Source organism: Grus americana, chromosome 8 (assembly GCF_028858705.1).
Source record: "Grus americana isolate bGruAme1 chromosome 8, bGruAme1.mat, whole genome shotgun sequence".
Lineage (NCBI taxonomy): Eukaryota > Metazoa > Chordata > Aves > Gruiformes > Gruidae > Grus > Grus americana.
This window is the reverse complement of record NC_072859.1, coordinates 26,102,430-26,127,481: the sequence shown is the minus strand read 5'-3', so window position 1 is coordinate 26,127,481 and position 25,052 is coordinate 26,102,430. Positions and strand designations below refer to the sequence as shown.

The 25,052-nt window shown below is 48.2% G+C and overlaps 1 protein-coding gene across 1 annotated transcript; it reads left to right on the top strand.

Annotated features, from left to right (window-relative positions):
- The first annotated feature begins 2,071 nt into the window (after positions 1-2,071).
- Positions 2,072-24,290, top strand: DMBX1 (diencephalon/mesencephalon homeobox 1). Its single transcript, XM_054833876.1, is given in 6 exon segments — positions 2,072-2,191; positions 2,194-2,250; positions 17,354-17,519; positions 21,701-21,879; positions 23,065-23,419; positions 23,890-24,290. Coding segments are annotated over 6 exon segments (1,278 nt in total).
- The last annotated feature ends 762 nt before the right edge of the window (positions 24,291-25,052 follow it).

Here is a 25,052-nt window from a genome sequence, read left to right as displayed (position 1 = left end):
AAGAGACCCGCTGCCCCCACCCCGACGGGTACAGCCCCCCCCTCGGCACTCGGGGAGACCCTTCCCGGCTGCAATAAACGAAGGAGCCCTGCAAAGTTTGCCGGCTCCTTGAGCAGGTTTTTGTACCCCGGGGTTGCGGTTTGTGCCCCAGTTCCTGCGAGCTACAGGTCCGCGAGGCTGCTCCCAGCCAGGCTTTGGGAGGCGATGGGGGGTTTCCAGGGGGGTCGCTGAATTTTGGAAAGCATCGCCTGGCTGCCCCCCGCCGTCCCCCGTTTCAACTCGTTGTGATTAGCGGAGTAGGGAAGGTGCCGGTTGCAAACTCGGGGAGGGGGGGAAATCCCTTTGCAGAGTCACCCCCAAAAAGCAAAGAGGGCGATTCCCCGTGGGCTTTGCGGGGTGGTGCCCAGACCAACCCGGGCACGGCGCCCCGAAAAACGCCCCTGAAAAAAACGATAACGGCAATCAAAACGGCGAGATTCGCTCAATCGGTTTCCCGGCCAAAAACGGGTGGTTATTAATTAGAGGGTGCAGGGGAAAGGTAATGCAAGGGGCTCCCCTCCTTCTTGGGGAGCAAGAGGGACTTTGGTGGAGTGAGGGCTGGAATAGATTTAAATAGATATATCTCCTCCCTCTCTTTCCCGGGACAGTCACTTGGTACCCCATAACCTCTGGAAAAAATATATATACGACAAAAATAAATACAAGAAGGTGGCACTTGGAGCCTTCTGGTGTCCTGAGCCAGACCGACGCCCTTTTTTTTTTTTTTTTTGGTCAGTATTTTGTACAAAATATCAGGCTCAAATTAAAAGGTGTGTCCCCCCCCCTATTCTTTCTTGTTCCCTTAATTCCTGTCTAAACGGTTTTGCTCTGGGAGAAGAAATCTTTTCTATAGGAGGGAGAGAGGAAAAAAAAAACCTTCAAGAAGAGAAGGGTATTATTGTTTTAATCCTCTTACCCGCAGTCATTTTAAAACAGGGTGTTTTGGAGCCTGAAATGGCGTCTCGTCTCCCAATCCCATCCTAAATCCTCCTGGGCTGGGAGAGAATCTAAAGGCAAGGAGCTGGCATCTATTAGCAATCTCTCTAAAGGCTTTAAACTGCTCTTTCTGCTGCGAAGGCATGGCAAAGCTGAAAAGCAAACACAACCACCGCTCCAGTTAGTGAGCTCTGCCAGATAACCAGCCCGACCGCAGGACGGGAAAGTACCTGTGAAAATCCCGCAGAGAGAGAAAGAAGGAAAGAAAAGGAAAGGAAAACCTGGTTTTCCTCTTTTACATCCCGAAAAAAAATATTTCGGGGAGAGTATAAAAAAAAATTAAAAAGCGGGGGGATGCGTTAACCGGTCGTTCCTTGTCCGCCGAAGCCCCGTGGCCTCCCCTCCTTGCCCGCTTTCCCTCCCTCTGCCTTCCCTGTCCCCCGTCCGTTCCCCCCCCGCCCCGCACCGGCAGAGCTGCCCGTGTGCTCCCGGCTGCCGGAGCGGAGCTTCCCCGACGGGGCGGGCTGCGGACCCGCCGCCCCCAGTTCCTCTGGGCTCCTTCCATTATTCCTGATTTTATCTCTATATGCCGTGTCCGTATCGTGTGTTCCCCCCCCCCCCTCTTTTAAAGAGCAGCCGAGGGGTGCAGCAGGCTAAGCTGGGACAACGAGGGGGTCAGGAGGAGGGTGGGGGGGCCGCGGCGGCTCTGTAATTAACGCCGGGAGATTATCCCCCACTAGCACCACCACACAGAGGCCATCAGGGGAGAGGGAAACTTCAGGGTCCGCTCCAGCGTGGTGCTAAGCAGTGGGTGTGAGGGGGGGGGGGAGGCAGGTTTCCCTCCCCTATGCTTTATGGACCCCATCACCCCCGCCAGCCCTAGGTCTAGCCCTCCTCCCTCCACCGGCATCCCATCCGCTCTCAGGGATTTAATTAGGCGTTTACACCTCGGCTTGGAGTAAATGACTGGTAAGAAGTGGGGGGGGGTGGGGGTGTATCAGCAGCCCCGTTTTGATTGACAGGGTGGAGGACCATTGAAAATCTTGCTGGGTAGCTCCCGGGTCGCTATGAAGCTCCTTTTAAAAATCCTTCTTCAATGCAGCCTCCCGGTAGATGGCAGCTCCGCCGGGCGCGGAGGCAGCGCGCAGCCAGCGCGGGCGGAGGGAGTAGGGCGGGCCGGGGCGCAGCACCGCGCCCGCTCCCCGCGCGGGCCGGGCTCCCACGCGTGTCCCCGCTCCCACGGCGGGCGGAGAGGCTGCGCCGCAGCCGCCCCAGGTAAGAAACACACACACAAACACCCGGACAGCGCGGCTACGGGTGGGTCGGGGGTGCAGGGGGAGTTCGGGGCTTGTTGTGAGGAGAGGGAAACTCTCCGTGGGGGCACTCCGAGCACGGCGGAGGAGCCGCTGGCAGGGATGCGCGCACCGCGGAGGAGGGGAAGCCCAGCCTGGGCTCCAACGCAAATCCCATCTGCTCCTGTCCCTCTTTTTTTGATTTATTTGGAATATGCTATGCTTTCTAAAAAAAAAAAAAAAAAAAAGGCAAAAATCCAACTACCAGCCCAGGGCCTCTCTCACGCAAAGCGCAGCGTGGGCTGGGGTCGTGGGCCCGCTCCGGTGTGGGTTTAGGCAGCCGTCGGGGAAGAGCGGGGTGCACCCGAAGGTGAGGGAAGCGCATCCCTCCGTCTGTCGGGCTCCAAGGGGGGGAGAGTGCAACTTTCCCCCCCATTTACATAATAATGTTTTAATAATGTTTTAATAAGCTGCGCAGCCCGGTGAGAGCTCGCCGGGTCAGAAACCACCCTGAGCGCGGCCGGACGATGGTCCCGCTTGAGGGGGCGGCTCTGGAGTTGTGGGGTTTGGTTTGGTTTTGGTTTGCTGTGGTTTTTTTCTCTTGTGCCGCTGGAAGTTGAGTGCGGAAAGGAAAGCAAGGGACGGCAAGACTCCGGCAGCGCTAGGAAACCTTTCTAGGGAAAATCACTCCCTCACACCGTCCCTTTGCAAGGTCAGACGGCAAAACGGACGGGGATCCGCCTGCAAAGCTGGGGGGCCGGTCTGTGCCGTCCTCCACCCCCCCCCACTCCCCCCGGTCTCACTTTAAGAGGTATATAAATCCCGGACCTGCGCTGTCAGGCTCGCTTGATAAATTAAGGGCTTCGCAGTCGAAACCTATTTACACCTCCATTATAGGGCTAACCAAATGGGGATCAGCATGCATATTTTTACCGCAAGAGATCTCATACATCTCCGCCAGAGTCGCCCCTCGGGCCATGGGATAACAGATAGGGAAGGGCGGGGGGGGGGGGGGGGGGGGGGGGCTCCGCCGCAGCCAGCACTTGAGCGGAGTCCGTGTCCCCGCTCGGTGCCGGCTGCCCGGGGTATCGGGGACCCGTGTCCCTTGCAGGGGGCAAGGAGAGGGCGGGGATGACCTCCATGGGAGAGGGTTCCCGCTTTGGGACACGGGCTCCTCTAGCCCAAAGCAAGGCTCTAGGGGAAGTTTCTCCTCCGAGGGAGATGCGGCTTGACTGCGAGACCCGCTGTGGCTGCCCCTCTTTGGGGGGAGAAGGGGCAAGAAACCCCCCACCCGGGGACCTGCGGGCCTCCGCGGCCGGCGCCTTGCCCCGGCCCCTCTCTTCATTTATTCCAGGCGAGAACCTAGGGCGGCTGGGGGGGATCAGGGTCAGCGCATCCCGGGCCGAGTCCATGGTGTCCCCGAGGGTCACCTCGGCGAGCCCGGACAGCGGAAAGGAGGGAGCGGGGACTGTACCCAGTTTCCCGGTGGGATGCGCTCATAGAGCGCTACCCGATCCTTTTGGAAACGAAACGCGGGCGAAGCGACGGGGCACCAAAGCCGGGGACCCGGGGAGGGCTCGGCCCAAACCCCCCATCCCCGAGGGAGCCCCCCGCACCCGCCGCTCCAGCCGGCCGGGCTGCGGCTGCATCCCGTGCTCCGGCTCGGCTTCCAGAGCTGGGGAAAAAGAAATATTCCCCCTCTGCCCCATCCCGTCCCCTCCGGCGGCCCCCTCCAGTTCCACTTGGTTAGCTCAAGTTTTCCATGTAAATGACAGTAATAAATATCTAATCATGTCCCGCAGCTATCGGCGGCTCGCCGAGCAGCCGGCATTAATGAGACATCCAGGGAAAGTGGGGGAAAAGGAGAGGAAAAAAAAATTAAAAAGCAAGAAGGAAAGTTTTTTCCGCTCTCCCCGAAACGGTTTCTAACAGCGAGGCCCGGCCGCGGTGGGGAGAAGATGGGGGGGGGGGGGCCGCGCGCGCAGAGCCCCCCGCTTCCTCCGGAGCGATCGCACCTGTGGGTCGCACTCGGGTTCAAACTCATCCGCTCTAATTAACCCCCATCCCCAAAAACCCCAGCAATCCTCCCTCGGGGGGGAAGGGGGGGAAGCGGCGGGCCCGGTCGCATCCCGGCCCGGGGGCTGCCCTCCCGAAAGCCCCGCGGAGCTGCGTGTGCCCGTCCCCGCCGCGATTCCCAAACAATTAATGGGGCTGCAAAGAGCTTTAATGCTGATGGGGGGTCGAGGGGGGGAGGCTAAGGCTGAAATCAAACCATGAGAGTTGGATTTGTTCTCCTAACGCTAAACAAATGGAGTGATTACCTTCTTTCCAAACGCATCAGTCATACTACATTAAGTAGCAGAGAGCTAATTATCCCAATTAGGAGGCTGATTTATAATTAATGGCTTGGACCAAGTGATAATTGGATGTTAATGGATAACAGTTTTGTCTGAAGTAGCCTCCCGCTTCCCCAAAGGCAGGGCTGGAGGTTTTTTGTTTTGGGTTTGGGGTGGGATTTTTTTTTTCCCCCCTCTTGTCTCACCTTTGCACGGAGCACAAAGCAGACGAGGACCGAAATCTGCTCTTAGCTGGCTCGGTGGGGACCGTCCTCCGCCGGGGCGGGGGGCGGCAGGTCCCGGGGAAGGAGGGGGCCGGGGTTCAGCGAGGTGGGCTGCGGGGGTAACCTCCAGCACCCCCCTTCCCCAGCTTTCCAAGCAATCCCTGCTGGTTTGTGTTTTGGTTTTGTTGTTGGGTTTTTTTTTTCCCTCCCCTCTGAGTTTCCAAGCCGTGGACAGCTGACCTGAAGCAGCCGGGTTGTCCCACGCCCCCAGTGGGTGCTGGGTTCCTCAGCCAGCCACGGGGCATGAGTCGGGTCCTCGATGAGGGGTGAAGGCTGAGCCCCAAGGGGTGCCCCGGGGCAGAGGAGGCTATCTGCCTGCCCTGCCTGTCCTAGGGAGAGCAGGATGGGGCTCACTCACCCCGCAGAGGAGACGTTTTACACCATCCATGGTCCACACTCGTGCAGTGGAGGGCACAGAGTGAGTCTGCAGTTTTTCACTGCTCTGTGTTTCTCTCTCAATACCTGCATCTCAGATGGCACATTGACTGGTTAGCTTTTCCCTTCCATGCTTGCTTTTCACCTACAAGTAAGTCAATAGGAGTCAATCCCAGTTCCTTGTTTGCCCCAGCTGGAGATACTTGGACCTACAACCCTTTGGCTTCCAGATCATGTTTCTAAGTTCATTTTTTCCATTCTAACTAAGAACTGTAAGGGCAGAAAATTCCTGAAAGGATAAGAATAACTTCAACTCTGAGTTACCCCATGACTGATGAGAGGTTGTATTAACTTACACCAACCTACTCAATGCAAAAAATGTCCCAAATCACACCAACAGTACATAGAAGGCCAGTTTAGATTGGCTGTTTAGCTTTCCATGCTAATTTAAAGAGATCTTGATGTCTAAATGGGATGGCTTCCTCATGCTCACACAAATCAGCAGGCTCCTGCAGTGATATTATTGCCGCCTGAGAAGATGCAGCTCTGTTTCACGGAGCTGGGGCAGATGTTGCTTCTCTTTAGTGCTGGGGTCACTACCTGCATCCAAGAAACACAGCCAGAGGAGCTTCCCACAAGTCAGAGAGAAGGGCAGGCTGGCCAGGCAAATTTTGCACAATGTAGTTATAAAGGGAGTGACTGCAGTGGGGTTTGTTCCCAGTCTCTTTATCCTCTAAAGGAACGCTTCACTGAGAAAGAGGGGAATCGGATTAAAAGAAGCCAGAGTGAACGGTTTCTCTTCCCTCTGTCATTGTCACAACCAGCCCTGCCAGAACAAAGGTGCTGCAGAGAAAGTCCAGGACCAAGCTCTTCTGATGTGGCTACCTACTGGTTTTGCTCGTGAAGCTATGAGTAAACCCTTTAGCTAGAAGCAGCCCATGTTTTCTAAGACACAAGTTATTCTTCCAGTGATTTTTTTTTTTGGAGGCATCCCAAAATTCAGCTTGTCAAGTTGGAAATTCTTCTGCTGAGGCACTGATAAATGTCAATTGGGTTTGAACCCTTTCAAAAGGTTGAGTGCTGATTTCTACCGCTCGTGTCAGAACAGAAACATTTGTAGCTTCCTCACCTCACTTGGCAAAAACATAGAAGTAGGGAAAATGCCGAATAACGTGGATTCAGTAAAGCCCAAATTTTCCAATCCTATGTACCTACTGATAAACTAACCTGCTTTGGGGGAATGTCCATCAAAATACGCTTGTTGCAAAGAGGATGGAGAGTTCTGAAATGCAGCTAAATAACCAGGAATTAATTCATGGTGCACTGGGCTTAGCCAGACCCTGGGTCTTTCCTGCCAGTCTGTTCCAAGCCAAAAGCTACTGTTTTGTTGGGGTTTTTTTTCTTTTCTCTTGACTTCATCAGGGTTTGGATCAGACCCATTATGATTTCTGAAGCACATCTGGTACAGAAATAATTCCTGGGAAGGAGAGAGGCTCTGAGGGAGGGCTGGGACAAGGAGAGACCAGCACTTCTCCAAACGGTGGCAAACGGGTGTTTACAGCCAGAAGTTGTGGGTGGACCACAATACAGATGTGATTTCTTCCTGATAGCTGCTGGCACAATTCTTTTAGGACCAATTGCAGCCTCTGCATGGCTAGAGCAAACGTACATGAGAAATGCTGCTTTAAACTGTCCAGATGTTCAAACTTAAAGTATGGGATGTGAAGGGGGTGATGCTTGGGAACAATGCTAGGATCCTCCAAAAAAAGAGAAACAGTTGGGCTGGAAGAAGTGAGCTGATGGATCTCAGGGGGCAAAAAATGCTCCTGTCGAGGGAGCTGCAGAAACCCCATGTCTGCAGCCGGTTGATACCAACTGCACTGAGCGCTGGGGGAAAGCAAGCAGGCAGCAGCTCTGCGTGCCCTTAGCGTGTCTTAGCCCAAGCTGGGTAAACGTGCTTCTGCTGAAGGACTGCACATCTCCCCGCAAAACCCAGCGGACACTTAGCTGCTCTGCCTGTTTTACGAGTACACAGCTCTTTAAAGCTCAGATCACCTGCTGGTGGCCAAAATATATTGCTTACCTTGGCAAATGGGCTTAATTCGGTGTATGGATCCAAACGCTTACGGGAAAGGAAGCATTACGTACACCCGGTGCTCCCCAGCCCCTGGCGCTGCTGCTAACGCCAGTTCATGGCCCTGTTTTAAGGTGGTACAAGTCTTTTCACTCCCTTGTAAAAGTTACTGAGCTCAAACAGCTTTTTTAAATGGTAGAAAGAAAATTAGTGTTATCACTTGTAAAGAAGGAAACCTCAAACTTCTGTCTTGTTTTTTTAAGGTATTAGAAGTGCCCTACAATTGCATGGCTTGCTGGAGCTGCCTTTCATGATTTCTTTTTTTTTTCTTGGGTTTTTTTTTTTCTTTTTGACTAAGGTAGGACTTATCTGTCATTTTGTGTTATAGCTGATCTTAGTCTGAGCAGAAGCAATTGCCACCATGTGTTTTGCGACTAGTTTTGAGGGCTATGATCATGATTTGCAGGGGCAGACCCAGGGTCCAGCTGTACTTACAGAAACATCCTGGATTCAGACTCTCAGCTCCTGTCTCCTTCAAAATTTGCTTGTTCTTTGGATCTCTCCAAAATTAGCTTTAAGCATAGTTGCACTTGGTGTCACAGCCTTGCAGCTTGTCAGCTAACCAGCTGAAAGAGCACCTAGGAAAGTAATTTTGTGCCAAGTAGGTCAAATTCCAGTGATGTGGCACAAACCACTGCATTTTACAAAGACACGTTGCTCTCTCCTCCTCGTGTGCATATCTAACTGCTCTCAGCTTAACACCCAGAACGCAGGGCTCCAACTTACATGCACTTGATGAATAGTGATGGTGGGTGGAGAAATTACCCTCCCTCCGTGCCTCAAACCAGTTGCTTCCCTTGGAGACCATCGCACTGGGAGCGCCCGAAGCAAGCACGCGGTCCTTTCTGCCAGCCCAGCTACGATGCTGGCAGCACCTGAGAGCAGCAGGAGGGGATGTCTTTAACCACCTCAGCAAATCTTTACAAAGCTTATCTGTCAGGGCGCTCTTCTGCCAGCACTTTTTGCAGTGATTGCTCTCTCTTTTTAGGGCTCAGGGCTAGGAGGTTAAGATCAGTGTCATGATTGTGGTGCTCAGGACAGACAAAGGTCCTGGTTACTAAATGTTGCAGGCTTAAAAACATATTTAAACACAGAACTGTAGATCATTGTCCTGTTAATGAGACCATGTCATGGGTAAAATCCTCCAGGTTATCGCTCCATCGTCCAGGGACACTGGAGATTCCCAAGCCCCACCAGCAGCCCCAAGGAGCTGCCTTCAAGCCAGTTGATTTGCTGATGCAAGCGATCTGCACGACTGCAGGCAAAACTGGTTTGGGGGCAGAGAGCAAGCGGTGAGCTGCCCTTCGTGCTGCCAGCAGCCCTGAAGGGCAGAGTTTGGGAAGTCTGGACCTCTTCCATTGTCCGGTTTGGAAAATTCCCTTTGCCAGCGTTAAGCCAAATGAAATGATGCTTCTCAAGCAAAGCCATTTCCGCAAAAGTGAGAGGAAGGGCTGAGCCAGACAAACCGCGTGCAAATAGAACTAAGCCAGAAACATGCTTGTTTTGGATGGGGTGAGGGGGGGAAAGTACTTTTTTTTTTTTAATATATAAACACTCAAGTTAAACGCTTTAAGCTGTGAATTCAGTAGTTTGATTGCATAGTGCTTCCAGGTTTAAGGCAGAGATGCTGTAAGGTCTCAAGATGTGAGAACAGAAAGGCAGCGCAGGTATGTGAGAGCCTGGCTGCAGCGGGATGCTGCTGCATTGCACATCCACAACCGTGGAACAAGCAGCAGCAATGCTGGCAGACCTGGTCTGTACGTATTCAAACTCCTCAGGGTTGGCCTGGGCTGCAGGGTTCGGTTTCCGTTGTTAATCATAAAGAAATCTAAAATATATGATTATTTTTTTTTTCTGTTGACCGAGCTGGAAGCAGAATGAGATCCTGAAACTAAAGCCAAAGTGATGTTCATATTAAGAGCTTTTCTTATTTACCCAGGAAAGTGTTTCTGCTTCAATATAGATTACAAGAGCTTTTACTGAGGGTTGAGCGCTGCTCCGAAGGGGAGAAGGGAGGTGCATTTATACTGATTTGATCTGTAAGCACTGATCATCACGTGTAAATTACAGCAAGCAAGAGATTTAGCATTACGGTGATGTTTAGTGATCCCAATCCCAGCTCTACGCTGCAAATCACTGGGCTCCAAGCCTTAAAACTGGCTCAAAAGCAAAGACTATGAGAGTATCTGTATTTTATTTCAGACCTTGTGAGCCTGCCCTTTGAAGCATGCCTCTGCAAACAGAGGCACTGGGAAGTCTTTTGCTGGGAACTGTCTAATCAATCACTTGGTTCTGTTATCTGGGGCTTTGGGGGGGGAGAGGAAAGATGATTTCACAAAAGCCTTAAATAAAAATCACTGCAACTGATGTGAGTTACCTGCCAGCCAGGGCCTGTTAACTCAGCTGCTCACAACCTGGTGCCTGAGTTTGTAGAACTCTACAGTAAAACTTCCCCATCTCAGCAGGATGCTCTGAGCTTTGTTTTATAAAACTCACAAACCCTTTCACATCCTATTATGCTTCTGCTACAAATAAACGAGCATTACAAATACACTCGCTGTGCTCTTCAGCAACGCAGCCCCAGAAGAGGCAATTATTTGACAAGGTCTACCCAAAAACTGTGTCCCTAACTGAAAGTATTTCCAAATTTCAGCTGTTAGCAAACCTCCTGGTTTTAAGAAAAAGATCTTTTTCATTTATACTAAGGTCAGTAGTAGTAGTTGAACATGAGCTGCAAGAATTGGTGTAATCAGTCAAGTTTTGCTTTCAGTGGTTTGCAACTTGTTCAGCCAGACCAGGTCTAATTAAGATCCCACTCTGCACTAAGAAAATAACTGCACTCAAATCCAGGGGTTTAGACAGATGTAAAAATTTTTCAGGAAGATTAGAAATGGGGAATCTTGGTTTTTTTTTTTTTTTTTTGAGAGCTATTCTCAATTCCTTTATTTCAGTTATAAGAAAAGTCTTTTGGAAGCCTGTTTTTATGGTGCATGTTTCTCTCAGACTTTGACATTTGAATGAGAAAATATGATGTGTTCCAGTATTTCAAATTATTTATATTTCATCCACTACAAAGGTGAGATTGTTTCCTTAGACATTCAGCAATCTCACGTGAGGAACAAAACTGATTTATGACATGCTGGTTATTATCTTCCATGATTTTGGACCTTTATATACCTTAAAGATTTAGGGATATTTAAAAAAAAAAAAAATTGAAGAAAACCTCTTGCAAGGATCATTTATTCAGAACCCCTCAGGTATGTAATTCATTTAGTATCAAATACATATAAAACTGATGTCTGTGTATAGAGTGAGCCTATTTTCCTAGACTGTCAGATAAGCAGAGACAGAGATTCATTATTTATCTTGCTGATTTAAAGTGTTTCTGAATAAGGACTCAAAGCATAAAATCATAAAGCAGAACAGCTCCAGGAGAGGGGGGAATATTTAGTTGTGATTTTATTTTTGATGATGTTTATTGCCAGCGGTAATATGGGGGACATTGTTAGCACAAACCATTTGCACATTCCCTGTTAGTAATGAACAACGGGTTCCTGTGCTTTGCATGAACACAAGCAGCGATTTGTACCACCCGAGCAGGCACTCAGGCTGGAGGACTGCAACTTTTCTTTTTACCTTACAGACCTGCTCCTGTTTTTTTTTTTTCCTGTCGCCTTCAGGACCCTGAACACCAGACAAGAGCACCAAACTTGTCTTCCATGATTTTTTTTTTTTAACTGATGCTTTTCCTGTGCTCAAGCTGTGTCTCGCATCAGGGTGCAGACCTGAGACGGTGCCAAGCTCTTCCAAACTTCAAATGCATCTCTGGATATCTCTCTCCTCATCAGAAAAGAGCTATGGTGTTAAAATTCACTTCTACCAATGAGTTGTCAAAATCCAGGTGTAACTTTTTAGTGCAGCTTATTTTTCACATAAAGAAGGCCTCATATATCCCCCCACCATCATCAACCCTCCCCAATTTCTGGAAAGGTTTAATGAAATGATAACGTAACATCCCCACAGTGCCCGCCAGTCAAAAGCAGGCTCTGGCATCCCCTTCTTGTCTCCTCTAAGAAAAACTTAGTCTTTATAACTCTGACCTGATCGGTTTTGTTACCCCCATTCCTCGTGACGGCACCCGGACTTCTTCTGTACGTCAGTACTTCTGTAGTCTCAGGAGTTTTTTGAGTTTGGGATGACTCAGTATTGGGGGGGAACAACTGAAGGGAAAAGAGAAAATGGTTCAAAGCCCCTCCAAAGCTGAGTCCTACATCCAGCCCCAAACCCTTCTCACCCAATGGCCTTTGCTTGAGAAGGGCAAGAGTCTTGTCCTAGATGGTTTTTTACTTCTACCTGGGAAAACTGGCCAGAATAAGCTATTGAAGAAAATTCCTCTATCTCGACACAGTTTAGATTTGGGAAAAAAGGGGATGGGTGTTTACTCCAGAATAACGCACTTGATCAAAACCACTGTCTTGGTTTAAAATTCCTTTTCTCCAGAGCAGAGTCGGCACGGGGAGCTGCCGTGGATGTCCTCATTCAGGACAGCTCAGCATGGGGACAAGCTCTCCAGCGTTGACACGAGCTCTGTGGCCAGCACAAGTGACACCTGAGTTTACAGGCTTCAGGGATCGATACGTTTCTCCCTTAATGAGCTTTGTCAGTTCTGTATTTTTTGTTAAATGTCTTGTGTGTGACTGCAGGTGAAGCCAGGTACAGACTGATGATAGGAGGGGGGTATGGGGGTGAAATGAGAAGAGCAAGCAGAAAATATCTCCCATGTCAAACTCTTGTCTGCAGTTAATACAGCTCCAGGGTGGGTTTTGTGGTTTGGGGTTTTGTTTGGGTTTTTGTTTTTTTTTTTTTTTCTCCCTGATAGAAGGGAAAATATGGATGTTTTGTTACAAAGTACTCTGCAGAAAATGTCAGTATCTCATTTTTAAAAGATGTCTTGTTCTCAGAGCTGTTTCAATTCCACACATACACAAACATAACCCACCAGGAATAGGGGTTTTCACCTAGCAAGGAAATTTGCGGTTGTCTCCTCTTTGCATCTTCTCTCAGGACAGAATTATATGTCTGGATGCAAAATTAGTTACCAGTTAAATAGGGAAATTTAAAGCCTTTTACACAAGTTGAGAACCCAAAGCCGATAACACTAAAGCCCAGGGCCAAATTTCCTCTATAGGCAACACTGTTAAGCGGTGTACAATAACTTGCACCGCTCTTGTGCTATGACTTCATGGGAACCTGAGATTTTCGAGGCCACTGCAGAGAAGGGGCAGATGGGAGCTGCGTTGCACCAGGAGCAATGCAGCTTTGCTCCCGGATGATGGGCTTCCCGTCCCTGGCTGGTAGATGTGCAAATTGTTTTGCATCAGATTGAACAGCAGCAGCTGAATGAAGAGCGGTCTGCTCTCTGGATTAGTCTGGGATGGGCAGAGACCTGCATTGCCTGGCCCCTAAATGGTGCAGAGGATGGAGAAACCTGGGTTTCCCATAGCCAGCAGCAGTTAAAGCTAAGGGGAACACTTGGTCCCCTCTGTGAGGCCAGATCCTGGCAGGCTACAGCAGACAGATCGGGGCTCTGCAGCCTGAGGGGTCTGCGGGCTTGGGAAGAAAAATGGGCACAGCATTCCTGAGACTTCCACGGTGAAAACTTAAGTGAGAGGTAAAATGTTGTAGGACAATTTTTGGGACTGAGGTAGCAATGTTGGGGTTGCAAAGGCAGAAGCAGCGGGAACCCCAGCAGCGTCTGGCCCAGGGCACAGAGCACGGTGTGGAGACCCCGCAGCCTGGTGCTGTGAGACGTGGGTAGCTGGAGAGAGCATGTCTTTTGATGCCGGGGTTGGGAGAGTCACCGATGTGGCCCTGAGGGGCCGTGCAGAAGGAAACCACCCGCCCCAGGCGGTGCCAGCCCCAGGCACTGCACGGAGGCATCCATCCCCTTGTGCGGAGCAAACGCTGCAGGATCAGCCTGCAGCCTCTCAGCAGGGGCAAACCCAGGCTAGCCTCACCCCGTACAGAGATTTTCCTCTCATCTATCGTTTTCCTGCACCTTTTCTCAGCTCCCATCTCCTTTCTCCACCGCTCTCAGCTCTTCAGTAATCTCTGATGAATGAAATCAGGGTGAGGCATCCCTTTTCTTTCAGGATGTACCCTACGTTACCTTCCCAGCTGTATCGATGACCGCTCAAGCCCGTACCCTTCACAAAGCAGGAGCTCAAACTTTGCTCTCATCCTTCTCCCGGCTGTGGCTGTTCCTGAGGCCCTCCAGCCACCCAGAGACATAAAAGATGCATTTGCAGATTTTGAAAATTAAAACCATCTATACAGCCAGTGGGGAGGGATCAGCTTATTTGGTTGCTTAATGAAATATAAAGATTATTTTAACCAGTGTAAGCACTATTCGACAGCTTGTGAAACACAGCGGTGGCTTGATGAATGGCTTTCTCCATTAAAAAAAATTGCTGCATGATGTCTTTTAAATATTTAATTTATTGGGGTTGGAGTGTGCTCAGCGCTGACAGTTAAACAGGAGCTGTTTGCGGTCTGAGTTAACTTTGCTTATTAGGCTGAACAGTCTCGCTCAGTAAATGCAAGATATCTCATTTTCCCTCATTTTTTATACTGAATCTGGGATGATACATTTGCTGCACAAGAGGGTAGGAAGTTCTGTCTGTCATCTGCACCGCAGCACGCCAGGCAGTTATCACTAAAGCGGTGATGGGTATTGACCCCCGTCATAAGTCCATCATTATTAAGTCCTCTGCTTTTTATTTATTTTCTTTGTTTTTTTTTTTTCTTTTTTTTTTTTTAATTCATACGATCTCTTCTAGGCCACTCAGAAGAGTTTGTTCAAACACAAATGTGCATGTAAAAGCATCTTTTAACAATCAAATAAACTGAAATCGTCCTGGAGCAAGTGTTTCAGTGGAAACACTGGACTCCAGACACAACATCACTGGCAGTGTCCTCGGAAGACTGTATAGCGTGGGAAAATTCCCCCCTCTCCCTCTTTGCTTTTTCCCTTAATGTGCCGGCTTGGTACACAACCGACGGCATGCAAGGGGGATTAGGAAAGAAACGTTTCTGTGAGTTGGGGAGTCTCTCTTGGCCTCTCGCGTATCTCCTGGCAAGGCTGAGCCCCGGTGTGGATTCTCCAGCATCTATTAAGGACGGAGGTCTGGCGGCAGCCCAGGGCAGTTAATAGGCTCTGTGTCCTCAAATGGTTTTCATGAAACACGCAGGAACTTAATAAGCTTTGAGACCTCCACCCCGCCAGCCAAAGCTGGTGGAACCGGCCAACCGGTTCACAAGTTAGGGGATGGGAAGGGAAGAGGTGAAATGAAGTGGCAAACCTCTGTTTCCGTGCCTGCGTTGGCCAGAAGAGCCAGTCTGGTTCTTGAACTGTGAAAGCAAAGCAGCGAACGACTCTCTGGCTGGCTGCGGCAGTCTCGCTGCCGATGGGAACCAGCTGCGCCGAGCCGGCTTGGTGTGTGCTGAGCGCTGCTCTGCCGCAGGCTGGGGCGGGACGATGCTCTTCGGAAACGAACCATGCCGAGGATGGGGTGAGGCTGCTGCAGACACCGCCAAAACCGTCCAGAGAAGTGTCCGGGTTGGGGACATGCAGGTCGTTCCCAGTTGATGGGACATGTCACTGGGACACGGTCCTGTCCCTTCGTACGTGCCGCAAGCAGCAAAGCTGTGCATTGGCTTTCTCTCCTGTTAGAGTGAATAAAACCGTGATGGGGTATAGATGAAAGTTATTATTTTGTTTTGGGGATGTCCTTGCTTTTCTAAAAACTAGGGTAAATTTTAAAATGAAACATTTTGAAAATAAATTAAAAATTAATTGTCTGGATACCATAAAACAAAGCGATCTGATTTTTCCCTGCTTTCCAGAACTAACTACAAAATATGTCTCAGGCACCCTAAAAATGCATTTTTCGATAAATCAGCTATTCATATAAAAATCGTCTGCCTGTACTTTGAAGTAGGAGGTGGGGAGGGGAGGTTCTTATACTCTTATATAGTAACTTTCTCTGTGAGCCATAAGGATGTGGCTGGCATTGTGCAGAACAAGGTGGGATGTGAGTCCCTTCCAACTTGAGATATTCTAGGATTCTGTGTAGGTACTGGATAGCCACCGAGCTTTTTTTTGAGTCTAAAACTAAAGAATTGGGGAGTGAATCCAGAGTGGGTGAACAGGGGGACACAAAACAGATGAAGGTGGCATCAGAGCATGTATCAGATCTTCAAGGTGTAACCACACCTGGATCTGTCACCCTCCACCCGCACTCTTGGCACTGAAATGATGTGGTGGCAGACTAGAAGGGACTGCGGAAACAGGAATGAGGTTGAGTGCTAGATTCCCAAATTACTGATTTATAATTATTGCAGCCTCTTTGAGAAGATAATCCCAAAGGCAACACTCACACTCATGACCCAAAATCACTCTGTCAAAAGAAAACATCCCAGAGCAATGAGGACCTCCCTGAGCTGGCAGAGTGTTTGACCACACTCCAGTTGCGTGGCTTCCCTCCTCCATTCCTGTGCACCGCGATGGGGAGATGCTTGCGAGGGTGAAGCCAGAAGATGCCGCAGGTCTTTGCTAGACCCTACAACACAGAATTCAGCTCCTTTTCCCAGGAACTACAGCTTGGTCTCTGGATGTTAAGCAAGGTCACTCCATGTTTGTGCTTCCTACATCAAGGTGGTGTGGGAGAGAATGGGAATTCAGAGCAGAGGGGGTAGTGAGACCAACTGGTTTCCATTCCTTCCTCTTCACTGAGAGTCTGTCCTCCATGGTTTAGGTCTTCTACAGGCAAAAATGAAGGTCTTTCCTCAGTACAGAAAAAAACAACAGATAATTTTTCATTCAAGTTTTTGCTGTTCAATGCATCCGGTTTCTCCTAAAATCATGGGAGTTGAACCACCTGCCCCCAGTGATCAAAACCCTTTTCTAAGAGATTTCCTAGATAACCTGTCTGCTTTCCTTAAGTTAGTCCAGCTGGACCTCTTTCTGTGAATGCTCTGACTTCTCTGACTTTCCAGACAATGACTTGCTTATGTAAATGGTGCTTTTAAATTTTTTTTTGTGTGTGTCAAATGTTTCACAACTTCCTTTCCGATGTCTTACAAACTACACAAATGACATCCTGGAGGCCCTTGGTCATTTTTAACAGGGATGAATGAAGCATCACTCAGCTTTTGAGATCAATATTAGCTCAGTTTTACAGATGGTCTGTAAGGAAAAACAGCTTGAAGTTTCATGCAGAGCTTGCAATAGAAAAAAAGCCATTAGTTTTTTGAAATAATTTCCTTGTTATTGAGCTATGAAATGTCAGTATTTATTGCAAAGCCTAATTCCCTCTTTAGCCATAACATTTTTGGTCCTATTACATTGCGGATTTATTTTCTTTTACATGACATGCACTTTTTTTTTTTTTCTCCTGGTATAATTTGTGTTTTGTTAAGAAGAATCTTAAGAAAAATGAATGGAAACAAATTATGCTTGAGTGGGTTCAGATAAGAAAGATTATTTGACATTATATCAATGGGATTATGGAACAGACCACTGTAGGCAATGACAGGGACAAAATCCCAGCTAGTTCTGGAATACAGCTAGGTCAGTTCATCACAAGTAACAATAATATGATATATTTTATTATGGCGTGTAAAAAAAAATTCCTTTCTTATATTTTGTTCAGCATATTGTGAGTGGGATATAGTCAGACGCTGATCTCTAAGCTTGGAAGCCAGACTGGTGTCACTGGTGCTTTAGGAGGTACTTTGACTCCTGTCCCAGAACCTGGTGGAGCTGGGAGGTTGGAAGTGAGCCTTGCCTGCTGCAGTTTAAGTTTGAGCTCGGTGTTTCCAAAGCTCTGCTGAGACACCGGGATGATGGAATAGCACGTTCCTAAGCACCTCTCTCCTCTGGCTGCTGTTTTTCAGGTTTATGTCGCCATGCAGCACTATGGAGTGAATGGTTACTCCCTCCACGCCATGAATTCACTGAGCGCCATGTACAACCTCCACCAGCAGGCAGCTCAGCAAGCCCAGCACGCCCCCGACTACAGGCCCTCGGTGCATGCCCTCACCCTGGCAGAGAGACTGGCTGGTAAGAACAACTCACGGCTTTTGCCATTTCCCTGGGGGAAAAAACAAAACAAACCACCCTTGTTGCTTGCTCCGAGTGAAACTCTTCTTCGGGAGTTGGCGTGTGACGTAGCCAACTGGCACGGTGTGGTCCCGAATACTGGACATGTGGCCAAGCTCTGCAGGGGACACGTGCCCTCCAGTGTTCGCTGCCAGCGGACTGCTGTCCCTTGCTGCAGACTGGCCTCCGATGGCTTGGGGAGCCCGGGGGTGAGAAGGGACACAGCCCCACTCTATGGGATTGAATTGAAAAGACACTGAAATATGTTTTAATAGGTGAACAAAAAACAGCAGAAAAATTTGCTTTCTTGCTAGTAAATAACAGCACAATGAATATGAGCATGCAGTGAATTGGATTCTCCCACCAAGGGGCCCAGGACTTGCCCCTTCTTGCAACTATTTTCCATTTCTTGTCCTACCAAACACTTTTTCTCTCTGGAAAATGATCATCATTTGGATCTTCTTTGGGTCTTACCTTGACCTATTTCTTCCTGGGCATCCTAACTCTTGGCTTGGGCGATGCTTTCTTTGTAGGTCTCGCTGGCTCCCTCTGTTGCTTTTGTATTTTGCCTTCCCTAAAAGAGTTTCTTAGGCTCAAAGAAACTCACATGTGACTTTTTGCCCAGAGAGTGTTATCTGTACAGCGTTGTTGATGGTGGAATGGGAGCTGCTGCTCCAGAGCATCTGATCTGTTTTTCTATGCTCAAGCATGAGTGTAACAGCACTACATTGATACTGTCATTAGAAGAAAGTGCAAAGTCCAGAGAGTATTTAGGATTTGGTAAGGGCAATTGTTCAAAAATAGTTGATGGAGACCTGAGAATATTTGTTACGACAGGGCAAATATACCTGCACTACATTTCAGCCTACCACAAAACACCCAGATCTGGCTGAGATTATCAAACGCTACTGCAATGCAAATGGTCAACAGCTGCAACATCCCCATTTTGGTCAGGCCTTTGATGCAGTGTGGCAGACCAGACCTGACAACCAGCATACTAAAGCTGAAGCAAAAAAATACTGTAAATGTGATTGTAGAGACCTTCCCAGAATGGAATGATCTTCCCTGACTATCTGAACATTACACAGGTGGTTTAAGATAGCTTTCTAGCTGTCTGATATTAAAGGGAAAAAAAAAAAAAGTGGAGTAGGTGGGAAAAAATATCTACCCAGAGAACTTTAGTGGGCTACATTTAAGAGACATGGGCTCAAGTCAAACTAAGGATGCAGAAGTTTCCGGGCAGTCCTCCTAGGTGGGTAGTTCATGAAGGCATGGTGGTAAAGGTCTTGGACTCTTTGGATCAGTGAACCACAAATGACTCAAATCTTCATGCCAGCAATGTTCCCTTATCCAGCTGCTAGTAGTGACCTCAGCATGGTTCTTCAGACCACTCACTGTGGCCTGTGGGATCTCTGGGGGGCTGTAGGGCAGAGCTAGGAGTCACTGTCCTCATCTAAAGGGAACAAAAGTTGGATCAAGGAGACCTGGACTCTAATCCTGGCTCTACTGCTGGGCTGCAGAGTGATGACAGGTGGGCCTTTTCCTTGTTCTGCTCATCCATCCCCTCCTTCCCTCATCCTTTCATCCTGTAGGTGGTCGGAGGGGAGCAGATGGTCCTGAATTCTGCAATGTGCCTTCCAGACCTTGGGTGTCAAGGTGCTCCTTTCCTAGATGCAAGGATCTCTTCAAAGATTTTTGTGATCACCTGTATCTTTTACAGTAGAGCATGGAGGACTTAAACATCTTTGACCCTAACTAGGGTAAAAGCAGAAGGAGATAAAAAATAGAATAAAAAAAGCTATTCTTATATTCTTGACTGGGAGATTCAATTGGTTTTCTGACCTCTTATCTTTAAAATTAATAACCCACCTGGAAGTCTTTCCAAATTAAATTCCACAGTCCCCTTGTCTGCTTATCATTGGCGGGGTAGGCATTACATACGTACAAGCTGGTTCCTTTGCAGTTGCTTCACATTCTGTTATTTCTGAATATCTTTCAGTGCAGGGTTATAGATCTCATTTGCCTTCCAGGGACAGTCAGAATAAAGCAGCACAAAAGCAAATGACCTTAAGTCAGAAAACAGAGGTTTCTGATTGTAACTGCAAAGTCTCACCTGCTATTTATATTCTTCTTCTTGCACCAAGCCTGAAAACATAGTTAAAACATTAAAATAATTGCTGGTTGGCTCTCGTTGGAGTGGCCAAACTTAATGCATGAGCTGCCGCCTCCGGGTAGCTGGTAGGTCTAACCTCTACTCTAGAAATTTGTGAATATTCCAGCCTGCAGGTAGGGTCTTTAACCAATGTCCTTCTTCCTGATTCTTTGTGCTTGAAACACAAATGTTAGCTTTGTAAAATATTTTGGGGTAGCTTCAATTTCTTGTCCTGGAACTTCCCTTCTCCTCGCCTGGCTGCATTGTGAGCTCTGTCTGAACGCTTCAAGGACGGCCTCTTTGCCTTCAAAGCGGCAGCTACTAACAGTGTTTTAACTCCCCGAAGAGCTCTGATACCTCGAATACAAAAGTCCCTTGTATGCAACCAACGCTATATTGTATTTGGCCAGAGACCTTTAGCCTGATCACGTCTTTTCCAGGTTGCCAAAACCACGTGGCTTTGGCAATTGCCCAGAAAGGCGCTGCAAATGCTGACCTAGAATGAAACAGCTGGAAGTTTGGAAGAGGAATGTTTTAGTGGTGCAAATCTGATTTGCTACGCTCGTTAGCCAACATATTTGGAACCTGGCTGTGTGGTTCTGGGACTGGCCTGACAGCAGGTTTTGTTTTATTGTTTACATCCATGCCACGATGCTTGTGACAAAAGCGCAAATAAACAGCAGCTAGAGCCTTCATCTGGCTCCGTGCACTGATAATGCCGACTTTTCTCCCCGTTAGGTTGTTCTCTGGCGTGTTCATTCCTCCTTTCTACTGGAAGTCACATTCTTAACCGAATTAAAAATGATACCAGACACTGTTCTTTCTGCATTTCCTCTTTGAGAGCAAACCTCTCGCCAGACTATTTCATTCCAATGCTGTAGCACAGCGTGTCCCGACTTGCATAATAAAGGGTGTTGAGTTGGGTTTGTTTTTTTTTTTTTTAATTTATAAAGTAACTTATTTTCATTGATTTAAGATCTTTCTGCTCCCACTAACTGTTGTGCAATAATAAGGCCTCTGGTAAAATAATAAGCCCTTTACTCTGAGCCTCAGATTTTCCCCAGTCTGAATTTCTTCTCTGCCATCAATTTTGCAAGCATAGTTTGCAAATTCAGACCTTCTGAGTAGCTCCTCTACTGAGCAGAGCTCAGCACATGAGCTCTGGGCTTGCAATCAGTGGGGCTGGGCTTGGTTCCTGGCTGATATTTCCACCCCAGATGCTGGAGAGTGTCCGCGCTCAGTAAAGCACGTGCTTTCGAGCTAAACACGCATAAGCACATGAGCTTAAGTGCTTTCCTGAACTGGAGCCCAGAACAGCTCTCCAATATCATGCCTTGAAAACTACAGTGAGCTACATACGAGACACTAAAGAAGAGCCAGCTCAGCTTGGTTTCTGGGAAGGTGCATGTCTTCTAATGCAGCTGCAGCCCACAAAATGAGCTAGAGGCAGCTGTGTTTGAGCTGCACGGACTCTTCCCACCCATCAGCACAGTGCATCATGGCAGCATTGAAGCCTACGGAAGTTCTGCCTTTGGCTTCAAGGAAGAACGTGACACAAAATGTTGGGCCCCTCTAAGGATTACAATGGTTACAATGATTACAACACTACCTTGTTTTAAACTGTGTTTCTTAATGAAAGAGGCTTATGCCACAGTGGGATCTGGGCATCTGTGTGTCCTGCCCCATTGATGTTGGAGCAGGTTGGCTTATTTCAACCAAATTTAGCATTAGAGTCTCAACAGTTTCCATAGCTGTCTTAAGAAGAGGTTCCCTCCCCAAAATAGGCTTTCTAGTCAGAGGTTTTATCTCCTCGGACACCTCAATTAACCAGAAAAATGTGTGTATGTGTTTTATTAGATCTAGAGCCATGAAAAAAAATGTTTTGTAGGTTCATCTGGTGTTAGCAAGTGCTTTATTCGACTGTCGGCGTACAAATTCCAATAATTAAATTGGCCACTTTTCTTGTCTTCCAACGGCTGTACATTTCAAGACATCATTTTGGAGGCACGTTATGGATCCCAGCACCGCAAACAAAGACGAAGTCGCACGGCCTTCACCGCCCAACAGCTGGAGGCGCTGGAGAAGACCTTCCAGAAGACTCACTACCCAGATGTGGTGATGAGAGAGCGGCTGGCTATGTGCACAAACCTACCTGAAGCCAGAGTCCAGGTACTGATATTTTGTGGGTTTGTGAGTGGGGATGTGTAGAAGAATATAGTGGGGTTCCCAAAGGATTGACAGCTCCCTTGACCTTTCAAGATTCTTCCAAGGTAACCAAAGATTTTGGGGCAGTAAAGTTGTCAAAGGCAGGAGTGGGAGGAATAAAATCATCTGAAGTCACACATCTGCTAAAGAAATTCTTAATCCATATGCACATTTTTTAAATTTAGGATTGTCTGAAGTGTACACTGGTTTTCATTTGTTCTTTCACATTTCTTTGAGGGAAATTTTAGAAACATCAACAGAAATTTACTTATTTATTTATTTGCAAGGCTTTTCTGGCTTTCTCAGAAGAGCAGAAACCCAAGTAATTCCAGCTGCTCTTTTCCACTAGTGTCAATATTTGTAACATCTCAGGCCAAGGATTGGTTTCATTTTTTTTTTAATTTCAACTAGCACAATGTGCTTCATAACCTGCTGCTGGGGAGGTCCTTGCATTGCTGGGCTTTGAAAGACTAAATAGTAAGTTCTTCAGTGTGAAGTGGATAAGTAGTAGAAAAAAATACTTCTTTCATATAAATGTCAAGACAACTTGATCTTTGAAATTTTTGTTTCCTCATCTAACTAACCAAACAACCCTAACAAGATTTGCAAACATATTTCTTCCAATCCATGTCTACTGATTTAGCTTAAAAAAAATATGGATTCTTTCCTCCTTCCCTAAATTCAGTTCCCAGATGACAGCCTATGCCTTTAATTACTTATTTTGGGTGTTACTGCCAGAGTTTTGGTATGCTTATAACTGAACGATTTTAGAAACTAACAGAGCACTGTACTGTAAGCCAATGTAATGTCATCAAACTCAGCTATAAGACATTCTGGTTGGACACAACTGCCTAACCAATTTAGGAAAAAACCCACAAAAGCCCAAAAAAACCCCCACCAGTGGAGTGGCTTAAAGAATCAACATAAAGGCTGGACATTTTAAAAAATGTATTTGTTGTGTTATTTGTAGAAGCACTGAAAACAGGTAGAGCTCTAATATCCAACAAAGTGGAATGACATTTGGGCACAGCAGGCTTGCAGTACCTCATTACTTGGGGTTCCCCCGAAGCTCCCAGGCTGAATGATGCCGAATTTGGCACCAAGCAGGATTTTCACCAGTTTTCCTCTTTGCTGTTTGTGGCATTGAAGGTTTGGTTCAAGAACCGGAGGGCCAAATTCCGGAAGAAGCAGCGTAGCCTACAGAAGGAGCAATTGCAGAAGCAAAAGGACTGTGAAGGGAGCCACAGTGAGGGAAAGACAGAGCCGCCTGTGCTAGAGACCCAGGCCACCACCCCAGACACCGAGAAGGTCCAGACCCTCCCGAGCGAGGTAGGCACGGACCTCAACCTAACCCTGTCAGAGCAGTCGGCCAGCGAGTCCGCACCCGAGGACCAGACCGACAGAGAGGAGGAGTTTAAGAGCGTCTTGGAGGAGGCTAAAGTGGACAAAAGCCCTGGTGTGGATGGCAAGGCTTTGAACTGCAAGAGAGCGAGCCCAAAAGCAGGTGAGGGGCAGCATCTTGATTGGGGTTGGTGTCAGGACCTGGCATACCAAGGGGGATGCTGGTGGTTGGGTATAGTCCCTTATTCCCTATGGCGCGGGTACTTGCAGGTAGGCTGCCCAGACTTGTCTTCTTGTCCATGGCACTAAACAGGACCCATGGAGGGCATGATGTCTACTGTAACAGGAGTACAGAAAGACCAAAGACCCTCTGCTCAGCTTAGAGCTTGGGGAGTACAGTGCCCAGTGGCAGCAGGAAAGCCATAGCAAAGAGGTCAGCCCCATTTCTAGGAAGTAAGATGCTAAGTACGGAACAGACATGTTTAGCCCTCCTGCGCTAACGCAACCTCTCTCGTTCACCCTCCCAATGCAAGAGAGAAGCCCATGCTGCAGTCCGAACCCTACTAGGGTGCCGATCAGCACCTGCATCCAGCCTGTAGAAATAACCCCCGTCCCCTCTGTCTCCTGCTACAGAGTCCCCTATCAGCGCGACTGTGACACCTTCATCCAGCAGTGGCCTGGCTCAGACTCACTCCTACTCCTCCTCGCCCCTGAGCCTCTTCCGCCTGCAGGAGCAATTCCGCCAGCACATGGCGGCCACCAACAACTTGGTCCATTACTCCTCCTTTGAAATGGGGACACCGTCTGCCATGCCCTACTTGGGCATGAACGTCAACATGGCGCCACTGAGCTCCCTGCACTGTCAGTCGTACTACCAGTCGCTCTCCCATGCTCAGCAGGTCTGGTCCTCACCCATCCTGCAGGCCTCCAGCTCCCTTCCAAGCCTGAACAGTAAAACAACGAGTATTGAGAACCTAAGGCTCCGGGCAAAGCAGCACGCGGCGTCCCTTGGGCTTGACACCCTACCCAACTGACTGCCGGATGAGCTACCATTGCCCGTGAGAAGATGCACCAGAGGTTGGCACGAGACATGTCACTCCTTCAACCCCCACCCACCCTCATCTCTTCCTGGAGTAAGGTGCTCCCTTTCAGGGAAAACTTTGCACTTATTAATGTCATATTAGCACCATGATTGCATCAGACATTGCTACTGGCCTGGTCTTCGCTAAATATTTAAGGAGGAAGGGGGAGAGGATGTATGTTTAGACAGACGAACTGTCCTCTGGACTGCCATGAGTTAAGCCTGTAACAATCAGGAGAAGCCCCCTTTCCTCACCCCCGCGATAACGTGCCAACTATGTTATATACACCTTTTTTGTTGTTGTTGCATTCTTTGGGAAAGGAAAGAGTCCTGCTTTGTCTTGTATATAGTTTATAATGTTGACAGCACCCATCACCTGTGTGTTACTGTCAGTGTTACAGAACTGTGACCTCTTTTGCTTTTATTCCCCCTTCCTTCCCAATTTTAGTAGCTAGTATCAAAGTAACAAATCAGCCATCCTCCCGATCTCAGCTCATAGCTAGTTGGTCTTCTTGGGTCAGCATCCTAAAGGTGTTTATGGCAAAGAAAAATGATTGTGCACTTCACTGCTCCACTTCTCCCTTCTCTGCTAAAGCCAGTTTTATAACAGCTGGGAAATGATGTGAAGGTGAATTTCCTGTTTAAGCACTTCCTGTAAGGCAAGCATTTTTTGTTTACTTTTTAATAGCACTTCTTCAAAGAGAGAGGACAAACT